The sequence below is a fragment of the Pangasianodon hypophthalmus genome, chromosome 17, assembly GCF_027358585.1.
Source record: "Pangasianodon hypophthalmus isolate fPanHyp1 chromosome 17, fPanHyp1.pri, whole genome shotgun sequence".
In the NCBI taxonomy this organism is placed as follows: domain Eukaryota; kingdom Metazoa; phylum Chordata; class Actinopteri; order Siluriformes; family Pangasiidae; genus Pangasianodon; species Pangasianodon hypophthalmus.
Genome location: NC_069726.1, coordinates 13,783,136 through 13,808,937, shown reverse-complemented (window position 1 = coordinate 13,808,937; position 25,802 = coordinate 13,783,136). Strand labels below are relative to the sequence as shown.

Sequence of the window (25,802 nt, the reverse complement as noted above, 5' to 3'; positions counted from 1 at the left end):
TGGTTACTGAAGCAATCATACACTTGTAAAGTTTATCCCATATATCCTTGTTCTCTGCTTGTCTTTATTGGGCGTTTCTGTGGGTTTGACCTACCAGCTAAGAGCATCAACTAGCTGGCTAACATTACACCTTTGGTTAAACCAAGGGGTTGTCTCTGGTAGTTTGTAGTTATCCAACTATTACTATTTATAAATTAAGTATTACCTAAAATAATGTATTAAATAATGTGGCATGGTGCCCCAGCAGATAGCATTGCTGCCTCACAGCTCCAGGGTTCCTGGTTTGATCCATTCTGTGTGGAGTTCTTCTGCATGTTCTCCCATGCCCATGAAGGTTTCTCCTGGGTTCTCTGGTTTCCTCTCACCTCCCAGTCTCATACTGGTAGGTGGATTGGCTACTCTGAATTAGGCATGAAAGAGTGCGTGAATGCGTTTACATGGTGTTCTGCAATGGACTGGTCCACCACAACCCTGACCAGGATGAAAAGTTATTGAAGACGAATGAAGCTACAGTACTCATACACTTGCAAAGTTTATTCCTACATGCCATTGTTCTCTGCTTTCTGTTAATGGTCATTTCTGTGGGTTGGACCTAGTTAGCTAATAGTGCCAGCTCTTTGGCTAGCATTACACCTTTGGTTAATGCAAGGTGTTGTCATTGGAGTAGCTAGGTGGTTTAAAATTACCTACTCGTACTCTATAAAATTAAATAAATTAATGTATTAAATAAGCTGCTGTTACACAAAGCTAAACATTATATACTTAACCTAGATAGCTATGTAACTGAACACTGAGACCTCAAGCATACTTTTGTATCAGTGACATCAGGGGAGAGCAACACAGCAGGGTCACCACACTGTCTGACAGGTTTCCATTAAAATAACATTTTCCATTAAAATGATATTGTCTACATGCAGCTTCCCTTTGGATATTAGATTTCTACGTATAGCTGCTGTATCTTGTGTTTCTGAATGGAACTGGGGGCGTGTGAATCAAAGTGTACAGGTTTAAGCAGCAGCTTCAGCATTAAGAGCAGCCCTATAAATCACTCTGCCAGAGAACTGGCTAACTTTCACTTTTCTCTAGCTGAGTACGAAAATGGCTGACAGGCTGGTACAGGAGACAGATGATGATTACAATGATGATAGTGATGATGATGATGATGACGATGATGTTAGGAACTATGATGATGATGACGACGACGACGACAATGATGATGTTGATGATGAGTGCATTCTGATATTATAAAAAATAGACAGAATTGTAAGAGGTTATTAATGACATGAATATATTTGAAGGTCCCTGGTTGAAACTAGCTGTTCTGAAATGCAAAATCTAAACAAATACAGCCACTCGGTGTTCCAGTATTGTAGTATTCCCTCTAAAAACCACACCCCCAAAAACACATGCCCATGTGTTGCCAAGGCTTCTTAAAACTAGTCCAAGATGGAGGGCTTGACTAGACAGGCAAAATGACTTACGGGGCAGTAGAGGCACCTTCTTGTCCCGATAACTCTTACTGATGGTGGACCACAAATTTAGTTTGTTTAGAACCTTGGGATGTGTTTAAGATGTTATGTTTTAATTTAGTGTTTAAGAATATTATAAACCATATTCTTATTTTCAAAATCACTAACTCCACATTTTAGCCTTTAGATGCAGAAAATTGTATGAAGAAATATAATTTGTATTTGATTTCAAAGATATGTTTCTGAATATTAACTGACTAATAGGTTTTATAGGAAAAATACAGAATCTTTAACCCTACCATTAGTTTCTAGTATTGGGGTATGACAGAGTGCACTTTCAATAGAATGTGGATAGAAACTATTATTCCAACCACTGTTTCTTGCAAGAATATACAGTATGTTTAATATATATTTCTGAACACACAAATAATAGGTTATCTCAGTGAAAAAGTTTGTATCTGTATAGTTCGCATTCAGATATTTTACATAGCATGTACTGTATATTAAGAGATTGGTATATAATTCATCCAAACTGCAAAAAAGAATGTAGTGACTCTTTAGTAAAATGACACACCAGTCAGCCATAACATTAAAACCACCTGCCTAATATTGTGTAGGTTCCTCTTTTGTCACCAAAGCAGCTCTGATCCGTCGAGACATGGACTCCACAAGACCTCTGAAGGTGTGCTGTGGTATCTGGCACCAAGATGTTAGCAGCAGATCTTTTAAGTCCTGTAAGTTGCGAGGTGGGGCCTCCATGGATTGGACTTGTTTGTCCAGCAGATCCCACAGATGCTTGATTGGATTGAGATCTGAGGAATTTGGAGGCCAAGTCAACACCTTGAACTCTTTGTCATGTTCCTCAAACCATTCCTGAACAGTTTCTGCAGTATGGCAGGGCACATTATCCTGCTGAAAGAGGCCACTGCCATTAGAGAATACCGTTGCCATGAAGGGGTGTACTTGGTCTGCAACAATGTTTTGGTAGGTGGTATGTGTCAAAGTCCACATGAATGCCAGGACCCAGGATTTCCCAGCAGAACATTTCCCAGAGCATCACACTGCCTCCGCCGGCTTGTCTTCTTCCCATAGTGCATCCTGATGCCATCTCTTCCCCAGGTAAGTGACGCACATGCAGCTGGCCATCCACATGATGTAAAAGAAAACGTGATACACCAGGCCACCTTCTTCCATTGCTCCATGGTCCAGTTCCAATGCTCACATGCCCATTGTAGGCACTTTCAGTAGTGGACAGGGGTCAGCATGGGCACTCTGACCGGTCTGCAGCTACACAGCCCCATATGCAGCAAGCTGCAATGCACTGTGTGTTCTGACACCTTTCTATCATAGCCAGTATTAACTTTTTCAGCAATTTGTGCTACAGTAGCTCTTCTGTGGGATCGGACCAGATGGGTTAACCTTCCTTCCCCACACGCATCACTGAGCCTTGGGCGCTCATGACCCTGTCACCAGTTCACCAGTTCACTTGTTGTCTTTCCTTGGACCACTTTTGGTAGGTACTAACCACTGCATACTGGGAACACCCCACAAGACCTCCCATGTTGGAGATGCTCTGACCCAGTCATCTAGCCATTACAATTTTGCCCTTGTCAAAGTCACTCAGATCCTTACGCTTGCCTGTTTTTCCTGCTTCCAACACATCAACTTTGAGAACTGACTGTTCACTTGCTGCCAAATATATCCCACCCCTTGACAGGTGTCATTGTAATGAGATAATCGATGTTATTCACTTCGCCTGTCAGTGGTTTTAATGTTATGGCTGATCAGTATATATACAGTAGTTGACTATGTATGACATGCAGGATGTCTCTTTACAACTTTATGATCTCCCTACAGAGGAACATCAAGTATTTGAGTATTTTGAGTAATAGATTGTTTGAGTGTACTTTTTTTTTTTTTTTCAGTCTAGACGCATACTTGTATTTTGTGTGTGACTTTGTCTGTGACCCTACAAGTGAGTGTGCGTTTAGTAAGCACACACTCTGCGTTTAGTAAGCACAGCAGTTTCAGCAAGGAGATGCAATTGTGCTCTGTTTTAAATGAATGGCGCTGATGCAGAGGATGTGAAGGGAGTAGGACTGAGGAGTTGTAGTCAGAGCTCTGAGACAGACTGTGCTAATGTTTAACTGCCCTTTGTGTGGCACTGCAACTGCAGGAAGCTTCAATGTTAAGTACATGTTTTTCTGTGTTATGAATGCTCTGATGTAGCTTAGTCTGAGGAAGTGTTTAGCAATGTTCATGGGTATGAAGATGTCCCATTGCTTGTGGTGGGGTGGGGAGTTTACAATTAACAATCAGAAGTTAATCTTTAGTTATACCTTGCCATGGAAATATACACACATGCATAGATGCACATAAGGACTAACTCTTATTTCTTGTGAATGTATCCAATATAGTGTGACACAGCAACAAGCAAGTGTGTTTATTAGAATGTTCATGATTTCTCAATATGTGTGTGCTGTTTTTTGTAAGTGGCACACTCACTGTGACTCACCACTTTATTATGAGCCTGTGTAAGCCTGCAGTCTGGATGGCTCTCTCCTCCCCTCTGCAGCTGAAGTCGAGCCACAGCACACAAACACTTTTCCCCAAGGACGCACCCAGTGAAAGCACCACTTAGCATTGCTGATGTGAGCCAGGCTTTAGATTTGAGCCACAGTAAGACTGCTCGAGTGTAGAGAGGCTCAGACAGAAGGGCCGTGTTTTCCTGACATTAAGGAAAGCAGCTCCCTGTCCTAACTCACCGTCTGTCATCTGCAGAATGAGGAGACTTTGTATATATCTGTGCCATCTTTCTGATTATCAGCGCTGTTGTCGTTGTTATGATAATGAGAACTGTGCAGTGATCCTACCAGACTCTGGGATTCATCAATCAATTACTTCTCTGTCACTGATGATGTTGGTGCCTGTTGAGTTCTGTGTGCTGATGGTGGATCAGAGTGTGTTCCCTCAGAGCCAGCAGGAGGCTTTCGAGAGCTCTTCGTTTTCCTCCTCATCTGTTCTGATGAGATGGTGCCAGACCGATGTGCCTGCAGGGCCATGAACAAGATAACAGTTTGGTGTGCTCAATCACAACACACACACAAAAGGACCTCAGGGTTATTCCTATAGATATATAAAAAAAAAGCTAGATGACGCAATAATCTAAACTAGACACGTCAACAGGGTCACGAATTTACAGCAACTAGTCCACAAATTTCATTTAAAGCATCAACTAAGATTTTCATCAAAAATGTAATCAAGATTCAATGATACCTTCCTGAGAGTATGCGTTTTCATTTCTGAGGGACTTTATGCTGTATAGCTGTTGGTGAAATGAGATCACAGTTAAGCTACAGTTTAATACTGTTTATACCATAGTGATATTGAATTCTCTTATCTTGTTGGTCAGAAGGTGTTGATTCATTTTCTATAACAGCAGTTCCGACCGTAGTGCCGGCTGCAAGACAAATCATAGGTATATATTAATGCATGCATTGTAGTACATTTGTTTCTATAGTAACAGCTTATTCACATGGACTTGTATGGCACATACTTGACATATTTTAATACAAATAATATGCAAACTTAAAACTTATAATCTTGATATGCTGAGACTTTCAGTAGGGAGACATTTATATAACACTAATGGAAGGAGTCTTTGTAACTTGGCAGTACTTTTTTTGCTACTTCAGTACTTGGCAGTACTTTTTTTTTTTTGCTAAGTCTTCAGGACAGAGGACTTTGTGCTTTCTGGTTTCTTGGTAAAATGACAAGCTGAGTTTTTTATCTTATGAACTTCAAGAGAGAGAAAAAAAGAGGGGCTGATGAGGGAATGAATGAGAGAAATGTTTGTAGGTGCTGTAACGTAAATTGTAACTGGAACTAATTTGTTTCACAACATTAAATGGAACTACAAACTGATTTTTTTTTTAAAAAGTGCAATATGTTGTTCTTAATAAAAAGAGCTTTAATAAATTCTTAATAAAATCATTGGCAAATTGCTGTTATAGGAAAACTTCCTGTCGTTGATTATTTTCCTATATCATTGTGCCCCCAACATTTTATTTCTTACTTACTTTATTGAAGTTTTTAGTTGCATTGTGATTTGATATTTTTGAATGTCAACCATTGATATTCATATTCATATTCATCATATTATTGAATGGTGCTTTTTCTCCTTTGCTCTCACTCTTTCTTCTTCTTTCTCCTTGTCCTTTCTTTCTCATTATCTTGGATGTAGTTTGCACATGAATCAGCTCTTGCTTATTGGTCATGTCCTTGAAAGCCTTGAAAGTCTTTTTCTCCACCCTTTACAAAGTAATCGGTTTCCCAAAAAGGAGGCATGAAATTGATTTTTGCTGTGATTGTATGAGGCAAGGCATCATAAAACTGTCCAAGTAAAAAAATAAAAAAAATAAAAAAGAACAGTTGTTGGCATAAATATGCATTAGTCTGCCTCGCTTTCAACATTGCATTTATTCACCAGTGGGTGTTCTGTTTTTGGGTTCACCTAAGCTAAAAATGTCATTCAACTGTACGACCTGAATTTGGTGGATTCCTGTGGTGTGTTAAAGCAGGTCAAACGCAGAACACAGCTATGTGCTCAGATTATGACTGTAGTGATAACTGTGTGTGGGAGAGACTCTTAGCCATCTTTAAAGTTAATTATTTCATATCCATTTCTCATTGATAAATGATGCCTCGTAATAATTATATTTCTTGCTGAATCCACACTACTTGATTTTAGCCCTGATTTCCCATAAACATTCCCATAACAATTCCCATAATTTTGGGGATTTACAACAACTCCCTCCAGCTCAGTGTCCTCAGTGGTACGAGCATTTCAGCAACTTGATTTTTTCAGCCTGTCTCAGACGCTTCAATATCATCAAGCAAATTTGCAATTGTCTGTGATGAATAGAGATGAGCAACAGCCAATAAGATTACAGAAGAAATCTGCGCAGCAGATCCCTGAATCCAGTTCTATCTTCCATCTATTTGTGTAGAAGTGTGAGGGCAAAATGTAAGCACAATAATGTTGCAATAAAACCGCTTTGTTGGGGATCTCTCCAGGTGAAGGATTGTGTAGTGGGTGAGCCTCTTCTGCAATCACTCGGGTAGTGTGCACACTGCTACATCCACACAACAGATGTGAGAAAAGTGAAGAAGTGTGAGCAGTACAGGATAGTGGCCACTTGACTTTAGCTAATGTGTGAGCAGAGATATGTGGACCTACATATAAGAGATTGATATGTTTAGTAAAGGATATAAATCTAACAGTAGGTCTGAACATTAATAGAGATGGGACTGTCTATGGGAGCAAGTAAATAGATAACAATTTGCATGTTACTGTTTAAATTAAAGCAATAGCTGGCTGCCTAGAGGAGAATGAAAAATGGATTCATTCTGATTATATTACAAAAAACAGCAGATCCTTCCGGATCAAGTCAGTATAATGCAGTGATATTTAGATTTTTGTTGTGAAGTCATCTGAGATGCTCTTCTCTCATTTTTTGGGTTGCTTGCTTCAGATTAATATTTAATTTCGGTTATTTCCTTTGCATTGCAAATGTGTAATGGGATTTTTTTTCCCTTCCAGGTCAATGGGACAGAAATTGAATACGAATTTGAAGAAATTACGCTAGAACGGGTAAGTCAGAGCAGTGGCCCATTAACTGATTCAGTCACACAGTTGTGGGCTTGCACACATTTATACACAGAATAAATCAAAGCTTTCCTTTCCAGATGAATCACTTGTTTGATGATTGTGTGGCATTTTCTGCATTCATCTTCCTCAAGTGCCAAGACATTAAAGGAATACTATGGCTTTGTTTAACTTAATTTCTATCCACTGCATCCATAGTGTATTTTTGATTACCACAGACAATAATTTCAACTCATTTCTCAGCACTGAGAGAAGAATAGAACACAAGCTTACTTAAGACAGTTATTGAACTGTGTCAATAAATGTTTTGAAAGACAAAACTCAAAATCAAAACTGTAACCATTACACTCAGTAAAAAGCTGTTCTAGTTATTTTTGTGGTATCATGCATCAGAACCATGAACTGTGTTGGTAATGCCTAACTACATCTTCTTTCCTTTGAAAAAGTACTTTTTTTTCTTTTGGATTTTCCCCCAGTTTCTCCCTAATTTGGTCTTGGCCAATTCCCACCTACCATTCAGCTCTCCCCTATCATAGGACAACCACCAACCATAGAGAACGAACGCTAACCTGCGCTTCCTCCAAGACACACGAAGCCAGCTAATCGCATCTTTTTGAACTGCTGCTCAGGCTACATCACAGGGCAGAGTATCACACTTGGAGGAAAGCACTATCTGCCCTTTTCCGTATACATGATGATACACAGATGCCTGTGATTGTAGCTAGTGTTGCTGTGACAGAGGAAAGAGAGTATACCATCACTCCCACCAAGAGAGGGATCAATTTTGCTCCCTTGGCTCCCGGCCATACATAGCATAGTCACGTTTTGAACTCGTGATCTGCCGAACATAGGGTGAACACTTTTCTCTTATCTCTGAAAGGATAAATTACACAGGATTATAGTTTAATTTACAAATGCATTTGGTTGAAGAATACATAAATGTGTTCTACATACACTATATGGCCAAAGGTTTGTGGACACCTGACCATAACACTCATATGTATACAACTTTCCATGGACTACACCAACACACATTGTGCTCACACACACGCACACTACAGTGTAAACCCATATGAGGATGGGTTCTCTGTTGAGCCTGGTTCCTCTCAAGGTTTCTTCCTATCACCATCTCAGGGAGTTTTTCCTTGCCACCGTCGCCCTGCTTGCTCATCAGAGACGGCACACACACACACTTCACTTTACTTTTGTTTGTGTAAAGCTGCTTTGAGACAATGACCTTTGTAAAAAGCGCTATACAAATAAAAATGAATTGAATTGAATTGAATGTGCTTTTGAAACATAACATTCCAGATTTAATCCCCTCTTTGCTGTTATAATAACCTCCACTTTTCTGGGAAGGCTTTCTGCTACATTTTGGAGCATGGCTATGGGTATTTGCCCATTCAGCCACAAGAGCATTCATGAGGTCAGGCGCCGATGTTGGGCTTAAATGCCTGGGGCTCAATCGGCATTTCAGTGAATCCCGGAGGTGTTCAGTGGGGTTGAGGTCAGGTCTCTGTGCAGGCCACTCGGGTTCTTCCACTCCAATAGACCATGTCTTCATGGACCTCGCTTTGTGCACAGGGGTACTGTTATGCTGGAACATGTTCAGGCCTCTTAGTTCCAGAGAAGCTACAGCATACAAACAGATTCTATGCAATTGTGTGCTTCCAGCTTTGTGGCAACTGTTTGGGGAAGACCCAGATATGGGTGTGATGGCCATGTGTCCAAAGACTTTTGGCCATGTAGTGTATGTGTTTTGCATAATCATTTATTCGTTGCCCCAGCAGCTGCCCTTAAACTTCTGTTATAAGCATGTTTCAAATAAAGAAGATTCCATTCTTTCTTTTAATACAGGGAACCCTGTTAAAATTCCTGTCTGTGTCAATCATTCATATGCTACAATTGCAATAAATTGACATTAAGTTGAAAAATTATGGAATATTCCTTTAAATGTGACAGTTCTTTTTGCTACATATAGATGCAGTCATTCTGGCTCTACAACTAACTCCTTGTTAGTTGTAGAAATTGCAACTACATTATTTGGAGATTTCTAGTTTGAACTAAATAAAGGACATGTTTTCTTTGCTGTAGTTGTGGATTCTTACAGACAGATATTCTCCTGAGATAAACACTGTGCTCCACAGGCTACATTAGGGCTAACTGATATTGGAGCAGTGCACTCGCTGGCACAGACAGCCGTGGGTAGGAGGCTCTTAATTGGGACTCTCTGTTTGCATGTAAAATAGTGGTCTGATCTCTCTAGACAGGATGTGTGTGAGGGGTAGCTGGCTGCAGGTGACATTTTGACAGATGTAATTGGATCCACAGGCCTGAAGATGATGCGGTAACAATAGCAAACGTCAGCAGGAGCAAAGGGAGCGCTGATTTGTCAAACAATGGCGCCTGGAGGCTGAGAGCTTCTGTCTGCATCTCCCTGTGGGACAGACTGAGATAAAGTGCTATTAAAATGGATACAGCCATAGCACTGCAGATGTTCTCTCTCTTCTCTCGTTCTTATTTTCTCTCTCTCTCCTTATCTATGCCTCTCTATAATACATATTATACACCCTCCACTTCCTCCACATGAGTGATGCAAGTGAATATTATCACTAATTCATTTGACCTGATCTAGCTCAGAGCATGTTTTCTCCTTCTGCCCTGCATCCTGCCATCCACCACCCCATGGAGACAGCAGTGCTTTAATCACAAGAGCCTTTCTCAATCTACTCACATGCCAATTAATCAAAGCTCCAAGAAATGACAGTTTGCATGACGCTGCCGTGTCTTGAGCGTTTCCTTGCACAGGCACTCTGATAAACACAGCTCGGCTGGGTGAATATAATTAGCTCCAATCTGCCGCTCTCTGGGGCTGTTTGGCTGTTTATCAGCCAGAGAATCAATTAAAGTGCATCAGTCCCATGCTCATCCCTCACAGGAATTTTAGTCAGAGACAAAATTTGTTTGATTATGATTTCCAGCTACTTTGCATACTTTGTGGCCAGTGGGGTGAGATTTTGAGCAGGAGGACTTTTAGCTTCCCAAGCTCATTGTAAATACTGATGAGTCATAGCTGCTATGCTAGAACTCAGTGAATATTCACTTCTAATGAGTGACTCTGACTCATTTCCAGAGCTGGACAGTAATTTTTTTCAATAAATATTTCATGGGATTATCAACTTTATTTCTGACCATTTGATACATGTGATTGGTAAGCTGCATTAGAAAGCTACATTTCTCATTGTCAGTACTCTTTGTGTCCAAAATAGTGTCATCTTCCTCATTCCTTACAAATGACAACATGCATTATGGGTATTCTGTACTTGTTAGGCATGGGTAAAATTGGTGGGAGTGCAGGGGAGAGCTTTGGTTTGTGTTAATAGCAAGTGGAGCTGCACTTGGGTAATAATAGAATAGTAATATGTCAGATACTAGAATTACCATCACCCAAGGTGTATGTCAGAGTACTCTCAAATGACATAGCAGACTTAATAATGACATGAACAGGCTTATTAGTAAGAAACAAAGGATTAGAGAGCTGTACTCAGTGTAACGTTCTCAACCTCCTGACAAGACGGCAATGGGAAAATATGATGACGGCGACATAGTGGAGACTTTTTATAGGTTATCCACGCAGTGACACTGTCACAAGGTGACAACTTTGCTATTGGTACTCGGCTAGGAAACAAGCAAATGAGAATACCTCGCTTGGAAACTGCTTGGTGCGCAGGAACGAAAGGACTTAGGCTCCAGATCAGTAGTCTACTCTAGTCAAGAAGTGTTCACACAAGTTATGTAAAATTGCTGCTGTTTAATTATTTTGATATTACTTAACATATTCAGTGTGTCAACACCAGAAAATTCCCCTTATGGTAAAACAAAATTTGATAATAAAAGGAGTTTGTAGATAAATGTTTCCTGATTGTCACCCAATTATTATGGAGGTATTTTCATAAAACTATGTATTTGGAAGTGAAAATTTCTTCAATACAGTTAAAAGTGTGTAATATTTCATTATAATGAAACAAATATATTATTAAGCACTTTTCTGAAATGTTCTTCCAATTGAATAAAATTATTTGAAACTTATAATTAAGAAGAATTATTTAGAATGTCTAAATAAATCAATCAGAATGTCTAGAAATAGGCCTAATAATCATATATTTGTTATATAATATACATCTAATGTCATAATTAGAAATATTAGATAAATTTGCTTTTATTCAAGAGCATCATTTTTGGATGCATTTTGAAAGTTGCAGAAGTATTTTTTATCACTTTGTGGTAAGTTGTTTATTAAGGGAAGATTTTTCTTTCATATTACCCAGCCCTACTTGTTGCTTGTCAGCTTGGATAATTAGCGCTAATCAGGGCAGGCGTGCTAATGAAGCACCTGAAATCTTTTCCAAAGCACCATGTCCTCAACAGCCTTGGTTTTGGTGGCATCACCTATATGTCTACAAGCAGAGAGGCTGATTGTTGTGATATAATGGGCAAATTATCTCTTTGTTCACACTGACATATTTGTTCTACTGACATATTATACTGCATCATTCATATGTATGTTTTTTTTTTTCAATCTATGTCATACATATACTTGTGCCCTTTCTGTCCTCAGGGTAACTCAGGGTTGGGGTTCAGTATAGCAGGTGGGACAGATAATCCACACATCGGAGACGATCCTGGAATCTTCATCACCAAGATCATCCCTGGTGGTGCAGCGGCCGAGGACGGCAGGCTCCGGTCAGTAGCACAGTCTTATGAGTGTGTAAAGACTTATGTGTATGGAACAGTGTTGTCTTTTCGCAGCAGACTGACTGATGAAGATGAACTGAAAGGAATATTAAATCCACCTTATCATTTAACATATATCCTAGTTTCTGGGGTGTACTAATATCGAACATGTATATCATCATTCTTCCCCCCTTACCCCCCTCTTCTCGCTCTCTCTCGCTCTCTCTCTCATTTTGTCTGTGATTAAGCCTGAGCTCTGTATCTCAGTTCTAATGCTTCTCCAGAGAGCAGATCTGCAGCACACACACCTACACACACGCACACACTCTCATTTAACTCATTGTAGCTTCGTTAGGAAATGGACAGGATCATTAGAGCTGATCTAAGAGATGAGTGTTGGCGTGATGGGGAAATGTTTTTCTTATTACAGCAGGACATTGTGCCTCTGTGAGATGCTTATCACGATGAACAGGAGCAGACCAAGAGGGTTATTATAATACAGACAAGCATAATTATATAGAGTGGAGAGGAAGAGAGCAGTGCTACATTTTTTGTGCCTGTGTGTGTGTATTTGCTGTTAAAAGTAGCTGTGTTTATCCTCCCTCCATTTCATTCTTCTCCCTGCATCTATTTTTCTCTACACCACACCCCTAGTCATCAGTCCTTTGCTACCTCCTTCGTTCTCAATCCTGCAAGAGAAACATATTAAAACAAAAGCTGGCATGGTGTGATATAGACTCAGGGGAAATAAATGTAAACTTTGTTTTTTTATTTATTTATTTAATATACATGAACATCCAGTGCATATATCCACTTTACATTTACACCTCTTAAACAAAATGGCTTTCAAATGGCTTTGCTCGTTTACTTTTGCTGCAGTGAAGTGTTTGTGGAAAAGCTAGAATCAGGGAAATTCACTTATATAGTCTTCTTGTACTCAAAGATAAAATCATGATAATGATTAAAATGTTTGATGTAAAATTCAAACTAACACATGTCTGGGTGTACAAAATTTTCCAAAAATATCTTCTGAGATGATGTTTTCTTAAAAGATTAGTCATTATTTGGTAATCTGCTACACCTGATGCAGCACATCAAGGGCCAAGGGCTTAACATTTAAAGAAATCAAAGAGAAAAGCTATTCTATACTAAGTACCTTTATCTATTTGTTTAATTCTTGCTAATTTCCTGACCATTTGTTAAGACCATTAAAAGCTTAATGGCCAAATATCGCCACTATATGGCCAAAAAACTTAAAATTTTTGGCTTGGCCCATTTTTTTTTTTTTGCCCAGGAGTATACACACAACTGTCTCAATGTTTTTTATGTGCATCTTTGTGCATCTTTTTTTAGCAGTGGAGTTTAAAGAGCGATAATTGCAGTGCAGTTCATTGCTTATTGGTCTCTTTGTAGTTCCTGTTCCCACTGCTTTCAGCTTGTCCTGCAGCTCTTTTTTGAATGACTGCTGTCTTCTCTCTTACCCTCCTTATCATTGGGAGTGCACTGTGAAATCTTGCGTGACGCACATGTCCGATTCTGAATAGTTGCGGTTCTGTGACTTTCCACCTGCATATGTAAGGTCTTTGCTATGACTATGTAGCTTTTTCCATTCGATAGTTGTTTAATAAAGTTGTACCCAAGAACTCCTCCTTCACCTTAACTATGATTGCTACTTGTTGAAATCTTCCCAACCAGTGGCAATGTCTTTTATAATGATACCAAATCCAGTTTGCACAAGAACAATTTTTACAGCATTTACCTGCATATCTAGAACTTAATTTGTTTTATATATACAGTACTGTGCAAACGTCTTAGGCACATGCAAAGAAATGCTGTAGAGCAAAAATGAATGAAATTAAGTTAAATGTTCCTGCAGTAATAAATGAAACAAAGTCAATATTTGGTGTGACGACCCTTTGCTTTTTTTTTAAAAAAGAATTAGTAGTCTCAGGTACAATTAGTGCAGTTTTATAAGGAAATGAGCTGTAGGTTTTACTGAGCATCTTGCAGAACCAGCCACAGTTCTTCTGAACACTTTGACTGTTGTACTTGCGTCTTGTTTTTGCAGCAAAACCCAGCAGCCCTCATTATGTTTTTTTTTTTTTTTGACTGAAAAGTGGTCTCTTACGTAACATGCTGCTTTCTTTACTGATATACAAAGAGTTTTCCGTAACATTTAAATTTGTGCTGGAAAACTGTTTGGAAATCTAAAATGTTTTTGTGCTGACTTGATAATATAAAAGTCATAAAAATAAAACTCTATAACAAAGTTTGTACTGAAAATATAGGGTGCCTAAGACTTTTGCACAGTACTGTATATTTTAATATAGTATCTGAATGCTTTTTCCCTATCAGTTTTGTTTGTTTATGCTTATGAATACATACTGTTTTGTTCAGATTTGGAACTACAAACTGAAAGAGTATTGGTGTAAGTTTGAAGTGGATCTATGCACTGGAAGTATATTTAATAACAAAAACAAAAGTGTATGAATACCTATTTTCCTTCACTGTATTTTTGGCTTTTCTGTAGTGTTGTTACTGACCTCTGGAGATGCTTTTCCACTGAGACAGTGCCAGTGCCAGAGGCCGTGCCTACTCTGGAACAGTTCTGTGCTATTCCCATCATATCCACACTCGTGATCTAAATCTGTCTTTAAAGTGTTATCATTTGAATTAGTTTTTTTTAGTTTTTCTAGACTTCCTCAGGGAGTCCGGAAAGAGCTACCGACTGGGTAGGGAAACATGAGGAGTGTTAATGAACCAAATATTGTATGCAATATTGGGACAAGTGTCTGGTGGTTTAATTTTGATGGCTTTAAAATATGTTTAATAGCTTAAAATTTTTAAGTGACATGTTTCTGTGACATAATTCTACAAAAATAAACAGGCTAACCATTTTAATGTAATGATAGTTAGGAATTCGGGGAGAGAGAAAGAAATACAGTATGAGATGCCTACTTATATATGAAAGATAACATGGTCACAAATCAAGAAGCAGGGATAAGTCATTGCAGCTTGAATGTAAATTACAGAAAACAAAATATACAGAATGAACAGGAACATGAACTGTCAATTTTGATCACAAGTTATCATAAGCATTCGTGAAGATGTTCACTTCTTATCACTTTTCTTTGGTACAGATAATTAAGCATTTAAAAATCACAATGTGCTGAGTTAAGTGCATAGAAGAAAATGTAGAAGGGGTAGGTTTGTTTACAATACTATCAATTTTATTTCAATTTATTTTATTTTATATCTCTGCTGAAATAAAAAATGACCCAGATGATTGTACTGAAGATCCTTTCAATACACTCAGTCATGTTTGACTTTATAACATACAGTTGTAGAAGAGTAATGAGTCATAATCCTGTGTCACCCAGAAGACATTTGGGTTCCCTTTTGAGTCAGGATCCTGTTAAAGTTTCTTCCTCATTTTGCCTCAGTTAGTTTTTCCTTGCCTCTGTCTCCTCTGGCTTGCTCATTGGGGATCTAAATCTATATCTGGATTTCTGTGAAGCTGCTTTGTGACAATGTCCCTTGTTAAAAGAAATGAAATTGAATTGAATTGATTTTTTTATAATATCCTCAAAAACAAGCAACAAACATCATGTTTCTTTTTTGCCTGCACTCTGCTGAAGTTTGTTGGTGAGACGGGGCAGTACACCTCGTCACACTCTGTCACTTTCTGCTTTGCGGTGTTGGTCTCAGCTGCTCGGTGTGAGCATGCCTCAGGAGAGAGCTGTCCTTGCACCAGAGGCAGCCACAATCTGGGAATCTGGAACTGTCTACTACAGTGCTGAAGCATACAGCAGGAGCCTGTCCAACTCTGTGTGTGTGTTTGTGTTTGTGTGTGTGTGTGTATCTGCAGGGTGAATGACTGTATCCTGCGTGTGAATGAAGTGGACGTGTCCGAGGTTTCCCATAGCAGAGCCGTGGAGGCGCTGAAGGTGGCTGGCTCTATTGTTCGACTCTACGTACGCAGAAGAAGACCCATGCTGGAGACTGTTGTTGAGATCAAACTCATCAAAGGACCAAAAGGTTCTAAAAGATACATTATTTTTTCCCAAACATTTTTTCCTCTAGTTTTAATCTCATTGTATTTAAGTCTATGTAGATGATGGGGCTTACACTTGTGCCTTCACTCCTCTTAGATCACTGTAATCATTTTGCTAAGCACTAATATTTAGAGAAATTCATTGGCCACATTCACACCTCACATTCACAATCAATCGGATGATAAGTGGACAGCGCTAAGTACAGGTGTGAACGTGGTGTGAAATGCATCTCGAAGATGCAATGTGATCTGATCACTCAAACCACATTTGGAGTTGGCCTGGGACGCATATGGCAAGATCAGGTTTGTAGTGTGATGCGTTCCGGACAGCAACGAAGGACCAACTGTGTCATTGCCCTAGCCGGAAAATATGTAATCATTGAGAGAGCATTTAGAGCTTTCTGCAGCTAGGCTAATGGATAAAGATGATGCTATAACAGCAGAGACGAAAGCAGCTGCTTTTCATAGCTTCATTCGTCATCTCATCTCTCATTTACTTATAAGTTTTGTTAGCAGACCATGTGATTAAAACTTTTGAAACCATCCATACAGGTACATGAGCTAGGATTCCTGTGACTCTGCCTCTTGGATGTCCACTTGTGATTCATTCACCCAGGATGCCATTAAAATTCAGTGCCAAAACATGAAATGCAATGCATATATGATGCTACTGTTCCAAGAGATATTTTACAAAACATGAACAAAACCTTGGTGTCTTTATTACATGTTACAAAAACTTGGTCTCTTTATTGAAAAAATAATGTGTGGATTTCCTTTAAAGACTTTTTTGCTGAAATTGTGTCAGAATTAATGTAAGCCATTTTGAAATGCAATTTGGGGTGTGGTTCAGAAACTAGCCTGAGGAAATTGCTTGGGTTAAATTCAATAGTGCACAAGTTTAGTGGTGTCAGTGTGCAATATTTGATGACTCTCTAATACTGCAAGGCTATTAAATGTCTATCAAGACTCAGACATCTGCTAACCAATTTTTTCCTGGCAATTTCTTTACTATTTAGCGAGAGAGAATTACCCAGTTTCAGTGGAACTTTACCAAGGTATACAAACTTGATTTGGCTGAATGACTTGATGTCAGGGATCTATTACGAGTCTGTATGTAAATGAATAACAGTTACAGTTACTGTTGTTCATTGTCAATAGCTAGAGACAGACCATAGAAAATGGGTTTAGTGTAAATATCTAGAAATGCAGGTTGGTCAATCACTTCCTTCTTTGCAGAGTGGGTGATTAGGCATTCTGTGTTTCGTTTTTTTTTTTTTGGTGGGGTGGGGGTAAACATTTTAATTGTTCTCCAACAGTTTTTTAAAGGGAGAGGGAAGTAACAGTTTTTGAAAAAGCCCTGATTATTTGTTTAAACTACTAAGAGTCTGGAGGAGAAAGGTCTATTGGAACTGCATTGATACATTTCTATGTGACTTGCATTAAGACAGAAATTTAGCGTTCTTTAAATGCTAATCCAAAGGTTGTTTCCCCCTCACTGTCATGTGTGCATTACATTTCACATTTGTTCCACTACAGTCTGCGTTTCAATGCAACATATATTTCTCTCATACATATACCCTCGTCCTTGCCAGAATGTCAGAGGAAAACAAAAGACAAGATTCTCCCATTTATATATAAGCTCCTTGCTGTGTTTGTCAAATACAAATTGTCAAATTGTCAAATGCAGCAAGGAGCTTATATATAAGTTGGAGGATCTTGTCTTTTGTTTTCCTCTGACATTCTGGCAAGGACAAGGGCGTATGTATGAGAGAAATTGTGTGTATTATTACATTAGTGTATGTATTAGAGGTGCCCGGTTGGTAGAGCATGAGACTCTTAATCTAAGGGTAATGGGTTTGAGTACCATGTTGGGCACCAAACCAGCCACTGGGGTTGCATTAACTAGTGCACTCTCAGTGCCGGTCCCAAGCCTGGATAAAATGGGAGGGTTGCAACAGGAAGGGCATCCGGCGTAAAATCTGTGCCAAATCAAATATGTGGCTCATAAACCGAATTTCCAAATTTCCATAATGGAGACAGAGAATCTGCTGTGGCGATCCCTAATGGGAGCAGTTGAACGAAGAAGTAAGTGAGAAGCATAAAATGTTGTTAGGACCACAGAGGGAATCAGAATGCTTTTTTAATACTTAAGCTGCTTTGATGCATTATTTAGAAATACGAAGACACATTACATATGCACAGATATACACAGTGTACAGCATGATCACTGAAACACACACACACACACACACACACACACACCAGTGACAGAACCAGCGCTGCACAGCAGGAATACATCTCTCTATTTGCAGTAAGGCAGTGATATTAATTTTAATTGCATTCTTCTGTGTACTTGATTTAAATGTGCCTCACTGAATGTTTAATTAATTCATTTTGGTTCTTTAATAAAGGCTGCTGGATGAATGGAGTCAAACGAGTTCCTACGAAACTTGAAGGAGCAATGATTCCATTTCTAGATATCATTGTATGAGCGAGTATGAGAACGTGAACACTGTGTGCCTGTGTGTAAAATATTAATATGAAATACGACAACCATACACTAAATTGCTTAAATCCCCTCCCCTCTCTGTCTCTCTGCAAGGGAGGCTTGTTCATTAGTATCAGTTTGCTGCATGAAGCAAGGTCTACTTTTTAAAATAATTGTTAGAGGTGGCCAAATTAGCTGTCTGGAAGTTACTGAAGCTGGATGATGATGCTCAGGGCTGCGAAATGTTAAATATGCAAGTTACAGGCTAGTTGTTAGCTGATTATTAATGTAAACTTTTATTTTTTTATTCGTTGTTGTGGTCATTTTTTTGTATGGAGTAGTTGTCATGGTGCCCAGTTGGATTTTAACTTTTAAAGACATAGGAAACATACTTTTAATTAGGATGAATTTTTAACTCATGGATATCAGTGCAGTAGTATTTGACGTTTTGCACCCCGTAAAGTGTTATTATGTGTCCTTCCCTCCTGCAGGGCTGGGGTTCAGTATTGCGGGTGGAGTGGGTAACCAGCACATTCCGGGTGATAACAGCATCTACGTCACTAAGATCATTGACGGAGGAGCGGCGCAGAAGGATGGCAGGTTACAGGTTGGGGACAGGCTCCTCATGGTGAGCACACAGGAATCTAGACCTCTATTCATAGCTAGACGTCACACCGATAGCATAAGAGACCTATTGTACAACCACACTGCATAGTCAAAAAACAAATCCAGTCTCACAGAAAAAAACGTTCATATACAACTTATGCTGCATTCAGCTAGAAGCTGTAACTCATAATTCCCGACCTCCAACTGGGAAAAGACAAAGAAAACACCTTGGATGGCATCCAAGTTCAGCAAGCATCACGGCATCAGCAGTAAAGTAGTAGCACTTCTTACCTTTAAATGAGTAATGCTTTATATACAAATCTGTGCTTTAGCTCAATCAATTCCACTAACATCATTTCTAGCTCCAATTTCCCACTTCTCAGTTGAATGCAGCGATATTTGCAGCAGCTTATATACGATGAATATCAATGTTCTTTCACAAGCACACAATGAATATCAACACATCAAACTAATAAATATTTTAACCTCATTTTTAAACATGAGCGTAGCCCACTTCATGAGTAATTTAATGCTCTTCATGACAGCATATGGCAAAGTCTTCATATGGCAAAGTTCTCCTCTTCTCAGCAGTAGTTAAAGACAATTACGTTTGCATTTGTCTGTATCACGTGGTAACATGGTACAGACCTACAGAGTAGTCTAGAGAAAGTTCGACACACTGATATTCATTGTGTGCTTGTGCCAGACCATTGAATTTCGTTGTATAGAAGGTGTTGCAAATACATCGTATGTAATTTTTTATCTGTGAGACTGGGTGGAGGAAAAAAACATTAATTGTTTCAATCAACATGTTGGGTCAGCTGTAAATAGCAGGTTCAAACAAGTTGGGCTAATGGTAAGTAAAACAAAGTTTACATAAAAACGTGACATTAGATATTAAGAAAGTGAACAAACAGTATATTAATGTTTATTCTTGTTCCCCATGCTGGTTTTATGTGAATGCTTTGCTCAGCAGCTACAGACTATACAATTATAACATTATAGATTTTGATCTGAAATATAATTCACAACATTTAGAAAGTGGATTTATGTGATTAGAAAAGTGTTTATGCCTCACTTATGCTCTCAAGTAAAATAAAATAGATTATTTGCATTAAAAAATTCGGTGTGAACTGGACTTAACATTCAGTGTGTTTCGGCGCAATAGAAAAGCGTTTGCCCTGTCATCGGGAGATCACGAGTTTCGAAGCCTGATGATGCCACACCTGGGAACCAAGAGAGCAAAATTAGCTGTGCTCTCTAGCTGGGAGGGATGGCATGCTCGTTCTCTCCATCAATCACACTGAGACTAGCCAGTCATGGGCATCTATGAGCTCATGTATGTGGAAGAGGGCAGATAGCCCTCATGTTGCATCACAGGGCAGCGTAACACACTCAGAGGAAAGGGCTATCTGCCCTTTTTGTAGCCTTCAATCTCCCTGGTTTGTAGTTGTGGTTTGATAGGGATAAGCTGGCTGGTAGTGGGAATTTTCAGGTGATGAAATTGGGAAGAACAATTGTGAAAATATTTTTTAAATTCAGCATGTTACAGCATCACAGTTTCAGTGGTTGGTTCACCATGGCTCCATGGGCTTACTCCATATGAACGTCAGCCGATATATTACAGTTCTGTTTATTTAAAATGAAAGGATGTTAACTGTAGCCTTTTTGTAATGGTGCATAAAGGGCTCTTCCATATAAAACGGTAACATCCTATTCTCCAATGTGTAACCCTTTATGCAGGATATATTTAGCAGCACTGATTTGCTATTACCTACTAAACTGTGAGGTAAAAAGCATATGCAATACTTCTTCTCTCTTCTTTTCTTTCAGGTTAATAACTACACTCTGGAGGAGGTGACCCATGAGGAGGCAGTAGCCATACTGAAGAACACGTCAGATGTTGTGTATTTGAAGGTGGGAAAGCCCACTAGTGTTTACCTTTCAGATCCCTATGGGCCTCCCGACATTACCCACTGTGAGTAGAAATGAATACACTGTCACACACTACTGCATCAGTAATAACATAATTGGTATTATTTATGAAAAGATTGCTAGTTATATATAGCAGAGAATGTGTCAGTGGTGTGCAGTTTCTGGTCAAACGTGAAATGTTGTGGTAGAGCGAATGAAATGTGAAGTGACTAGTTTATAAATTAATTGGTTCTGTAATAATTATGGTTATATCACAAGCAGCTGTGCTGTTTACTGGCTTTACTCCTCTTCCCCCTCTCCTCTCTCCTCCTCTTCTCTCCTCCTCCCCTTCTCCTCTCTCCTCTACTCTCTCCTCTCGTCCTCCCCTCTCCTCCCCTCTCCCCTCCTCTCCTTTCCTCTACTCTACTCCTCCCCTCTCCTTTCCTCTACTGTCCTGTCTCTTCCTCTCTCCTCTCCTTTCCTCTACTCCCCTCTCTCTTCCTCTCTCCTCTATTCTCCTCTACTCTACTCTATATATACCTGTCTGTCTCTTTTTCTGTCCTCTGCTGCAGCATTTTCCCCTGCTATGGATAATCATATCTCTGGTAATAACGGGACTCTGGAGTATAAGTCCAGTCTTCCCCCCATCTCCCCAGGACGCTACTCACCCCTGCCACGCCACCTGCTGGGGGAGGAGGACATTAACAGGTTGGATGGCTTTTCATTCTTACGGTAAATCCCTCCTCTCTTTGCCAGATGCCACAGTTGACAGGTAGAGTCTGTGTAGGTCCCTCCTTCCCAGTGTGTCACTGTGTGGAAATCCCAAAAAGCAGTGCAGATGGAATCATCACAGCTTGTGATGGGATTGCTTTGGGATTTCATGCCCCTCCTGTTCCACTCTGTCTGCCCGTGTTAGTCCACTACTCTGTCTCCGGTGTTGTTCCTCCTTCTGAAACGTCCTGTATGAATGTGTGTGGGCTCATTGCTGGAATAAATGGATGTCTATTTAACTAAACAGAGCCTTAAGGCTGACCATGGTACACGTTGTACCTTTATTTTTCCTGCTTAATGGGAGTGTGGCAGATTTGATCTGCTACAAAATTCTCCAAAGTGTCTATAAATTCTGTTACTACACATAACGTTAAAGTCTTGAACTTGTCTTATCTCTGCAGAGAGCAGATGGCATCCGAGTTCGTTCATTTGTCTGCGTGCGTTTTTTGAGGGGTTATTTTAAGAGCCATATGGTTCCTTCAGGGCAGGGGATATTTTTGTCTGGCTGCTCAGCATAAAAACCTGAGAGTAGCTGGCCAGAACTGGCCTTGATGAGGGATATTTAGAAACCTCCCAGGACATAAAACAGACATAGAGTAAAACAGCGACACCAACATGATTCTCTGATATAAGTAGCTAGTTATCAGAGCTTGCATTCATAAACCAAATGTGTAGGTAGCTGTTTGTTTGTTTACACAATTCCACAAAAATCCCAATTTTGGCATTAATTTGATCAACACATTTATATGCACTGGAGTAATCTGATAATTGTAAAGGTCCAGGTCTGCGTGAGTCAGTCAGTAATTAGATAACATGATACAAGTAATTATATTTTGCAGTAATGATGTTGTAGTATCAGTACTTTTTAAATTAGATAGCTTTAAGTAGTTAAATTATTTTATTGACAGAGTTGTGTTGACTGTAGACATTTGCTCCAAAGTGTTTTATTCCTCTTATGCCACAGCAATTTGCCAACAATATCAGTCCTTAATGTATTATTGACAACACATTGTTCCTTTTAGCTATTTATAGTTACATTAAATGTTTAGGAATGTCAATGAGACAAGTTAGTTCCTGTTATCACTTATGTTATAGTAGCTATAAAATACCCTAATTCTCTCAGCAGCCTCTTTTTCTCTCTCAAGACAAAAAAAAATGCAGGTTTTCATGTTCCAAAAAAATGACTGACTGTTACAAAACCCTGACCCCTGAGACTCTATCTGGTAACTACCAAAATTGGAGAACAAGTGTAATATAACATGCTTATTGTAGTATTTGCAGTTGTACTGAATGCTGTCTAGATTTGTAGATGCTAGATACACTGAAATCAAGACCTTCATGACAATCAGTTTGGTCTTGCATGAATAAAAAAGCTTTCAGTAAGACTGTTAGGCGTAGAGGAAAGTTGGACGAGGATAGTGTGGAATCTGTATGAAGCTAAATTAGTTATTAGACGAAGGAGAAATAGTTTGTAAAGTATTACTAATGGCCTGTAGGAGTGTTAGGAGTGGATCTCTCTTTGAGCTGTAAGTCTGGGATTAGTGCTGCATCCTTGTGCTTGACTAAGAGCAGGTTGCCTCTGCTAAGCTTGCTTAATCTCCATTCTTAGCCTCCTGATCTCCTGGTAATGCAGTAAAGGAAGAGCCCTAAATATAGTGTATGGAGAGTTAAATGTCTCTCAAGCTAATACATGTAATGGAAGGTCACCAAGTTTTGACTTTAGATCCTTTATTAAGTAACTGGAAGGAGAAGCAGTTCTGGCTAAGATGATTAGCATTGCAAAGTTTCATACGCTTTTGCATAATAAATGTGAACGTGTGCCATAGCTCTACAGATGAATAATGGATTGGCTGTGACAGAAGGTAGAGCTCTGTGTGAGTCTGTGTGTGTGGTGACCAAACGTCCCCACAAGGATAGCCATAGGATTTTTTTTTTTAACAAAGTCTTCAACTTTTATAAAATAAAAAACCCTAAAAGATTAGATTTAACCCATAAAAGGTTAGATTATTTAAATTTAAGAGCAACATTATGTGTGGTGTATGTGTGTATGTATGTGTGTGTGTGTGTTTTCTTTTAACCTCAGCTCTGAGAGAAAATATGAAGAAGGTCCCATTACAGCTACATTTTAAATATTTAAAACACAAACACACTTAAACAGACCCCAGTGATTAGTTTAGGATACAGTATACTCTCCAAAGTAATACTTAAATAAACCTCTGACTGACGTAGTTCCACACACCCACCTGTGAAGCCACCAAAGTCACACACACTTTCACTCACATGAATCATTCAGTTGTTTAAGTGGAACTCACTCTACATACCGGTACTGTCTTAACTCATCATGCACAATAACTACAGCAAGAAGAACATCAAAAAATCTTCCCTGCTAGAAAGATGTCATTTAATTCCTCCATTGCTTCCTTCCTGCATCACATGTAAAAGATAACCAAGTGATTTCACCTAAATTGTCTCAGGTTCCCAGTTTTCATGCAGTTTACTTGAACAGCAGTCAAGCATTATTTAGTGTTATTTAGTATTCTGATATGCTGGGCCTTAGATATACTGCTTTAGCCCACTGTTTTAGATAACTGTAGAGATTGCTGAATTTTATTTTAGCATCTAAGTCCATATAAAACTGCATTATGTGTTTGTGATATATTTAAGCCAGCAAAGTTCTGCATTGCTATGATCACATCTCAGCCCAGATCTTTATAAGAACAGAAAAAAACTGTTGAGGGAGGGTTAATTAAGAGAAAGATGACCAAAGAGAGAGACAGTAAAGGAGAGAAGAGGATTTTTTCTTCAGGAGTCATAAACAAATCCATGAAACATGACGGGAGTTTGAGTCAGGGAACAGGAAGTCATAACCTCGACTGCTCAGCCCTGTATACTGTATACAATAATACTGGCCACGATGTTCAGAACAAGGTTTCCGAGGTGGGAACAAACTTTTGAACACCATGGCAAGAATGAGATGTTTGGAATAAGATCACGGGATTAACATTTGTGAGGATCTTAGCTTCAGTAACTTTCTGCAACCAGTTACCACTTTAACTGTAATATAAATACCATGAATCTCTTCAGTACTGGTTTAGGAACATAATCTATTAATTAAATGTGTTCAGTATGTATTCAGTTATTTGTCTATTTATTGGAGTCATAGAGATTTAATTCCTGAATTTTCCACTGACAGAACACATATGGTCCAGTTTGACACTGTTTATATGCTGACTTGTTTTTGAGTTAGTGAGGTTTGGATTAAAGCCATTCGATTCAATTAACCAGTCAAATGCCAATAACTGTAAGACCTCAAATTATAATATAATCATTTTGACAATGCTGGGTTGTAATTTCCACCACTGTAACAAAATTATAAATAATTAATTCCCCCTGGCTATGCTTCATGGATTCCACTTTAAGAACCATTGCTCTAGAAAACTTTATTAAACCACTGTTTCCTGGTTCCAGGTTGTCCTGTTAAAGCATGTCATGTTAAAGCAGCAGTCTGTGGTTGGTCATTTCCAATATGAGTCAAATGGCCTCTCTCTGTGAAAGCAGGCAGGTCATGACCATACTATGTAGTGAAAACAACTGAAGTGATAGCTGTCTGGCTCATGCGGCTAGAGGACAGGAAACAAGATTGGAAGAGAGAAAGAGAAACTGATTAGATGAGACGTCATCTGCACAAGCAGCAAAAGCCTGGTGCAGGCTTTTATATCTGTCTGCGCCTCCTGTTGTCCTCTCTTGCTTTTTATCCCTCCCTCCTTCTCCATTTTCCTCTCTCTCTCTCTCTCTCTCTCTCTCTCTCTCTCTCTCTCTCTCTCTTGCTCTCACTCTCTTTATTCAGAATGTTACGAATTCTCCGGGCACCTGTTACACAACTGCAAGAAAACATGCTTAGAATTTTAAAACTAGCACTGAGACAATTTACTGCAAGTTGGTTTTAGCATCCCACATCTTCTAGCATCTACAATTCGGTGAATGTGACTCTGTTGGTTGCCATCTATATACAGGCTGTTTTAGCATTATAAACAGCTAGGCTTCAAATACCCCTTAATTATAAGCTGTAGTAATAGAGGTAATAAACAGTACTTGTGT

General features: G+C 39.1%; 1 protein-coding gene across 33 annotated transcripts in view; it reads left to right on the top strand.

Moving 5' to 3' along the window:
* Positions 1-25,802, top strand: part of dlg2 (discs, large homolog 2 (Drosophila)) — a 229,147-nt gene that overhangs the window by 150,721 nt on the left and 52,624 nt on the right. For 25 of the 33 annotated variants that reach the window (XM_026941655.3, XM_026941644.3, XM_026941654.3 and 22 more), the window contains 6 exons: positions 7,072-7,122; positions 11,756-11,880; positions 15,740-15,909; positions 18,905-19,041; positions 20,853-20,997; positions 21,506-21,665. In XM_026941655.3, coding sequence (XP_026797456.2) covers positions 7,072-7,122; positions 11,756-11,880; positions 15,740-15,909; positions 18,905-19,041; positions 20,853-20,997; positions 21,506-21,665 — 788 coding nt within the window. The remainder of the gene's footprint in view (positions 1-7,071; positions 7,123-11,755; positions 11,881-15,739; positions 15,910-18,904; positions 19,042-20,852; positions 20,998-21,505; positions 21,666-25,802) is intronic. The other 8 variants (XM_026941645.3, XM_026941652.3, XM_026941659.3 and 5 more) reach the window with 1 other exon arrangement.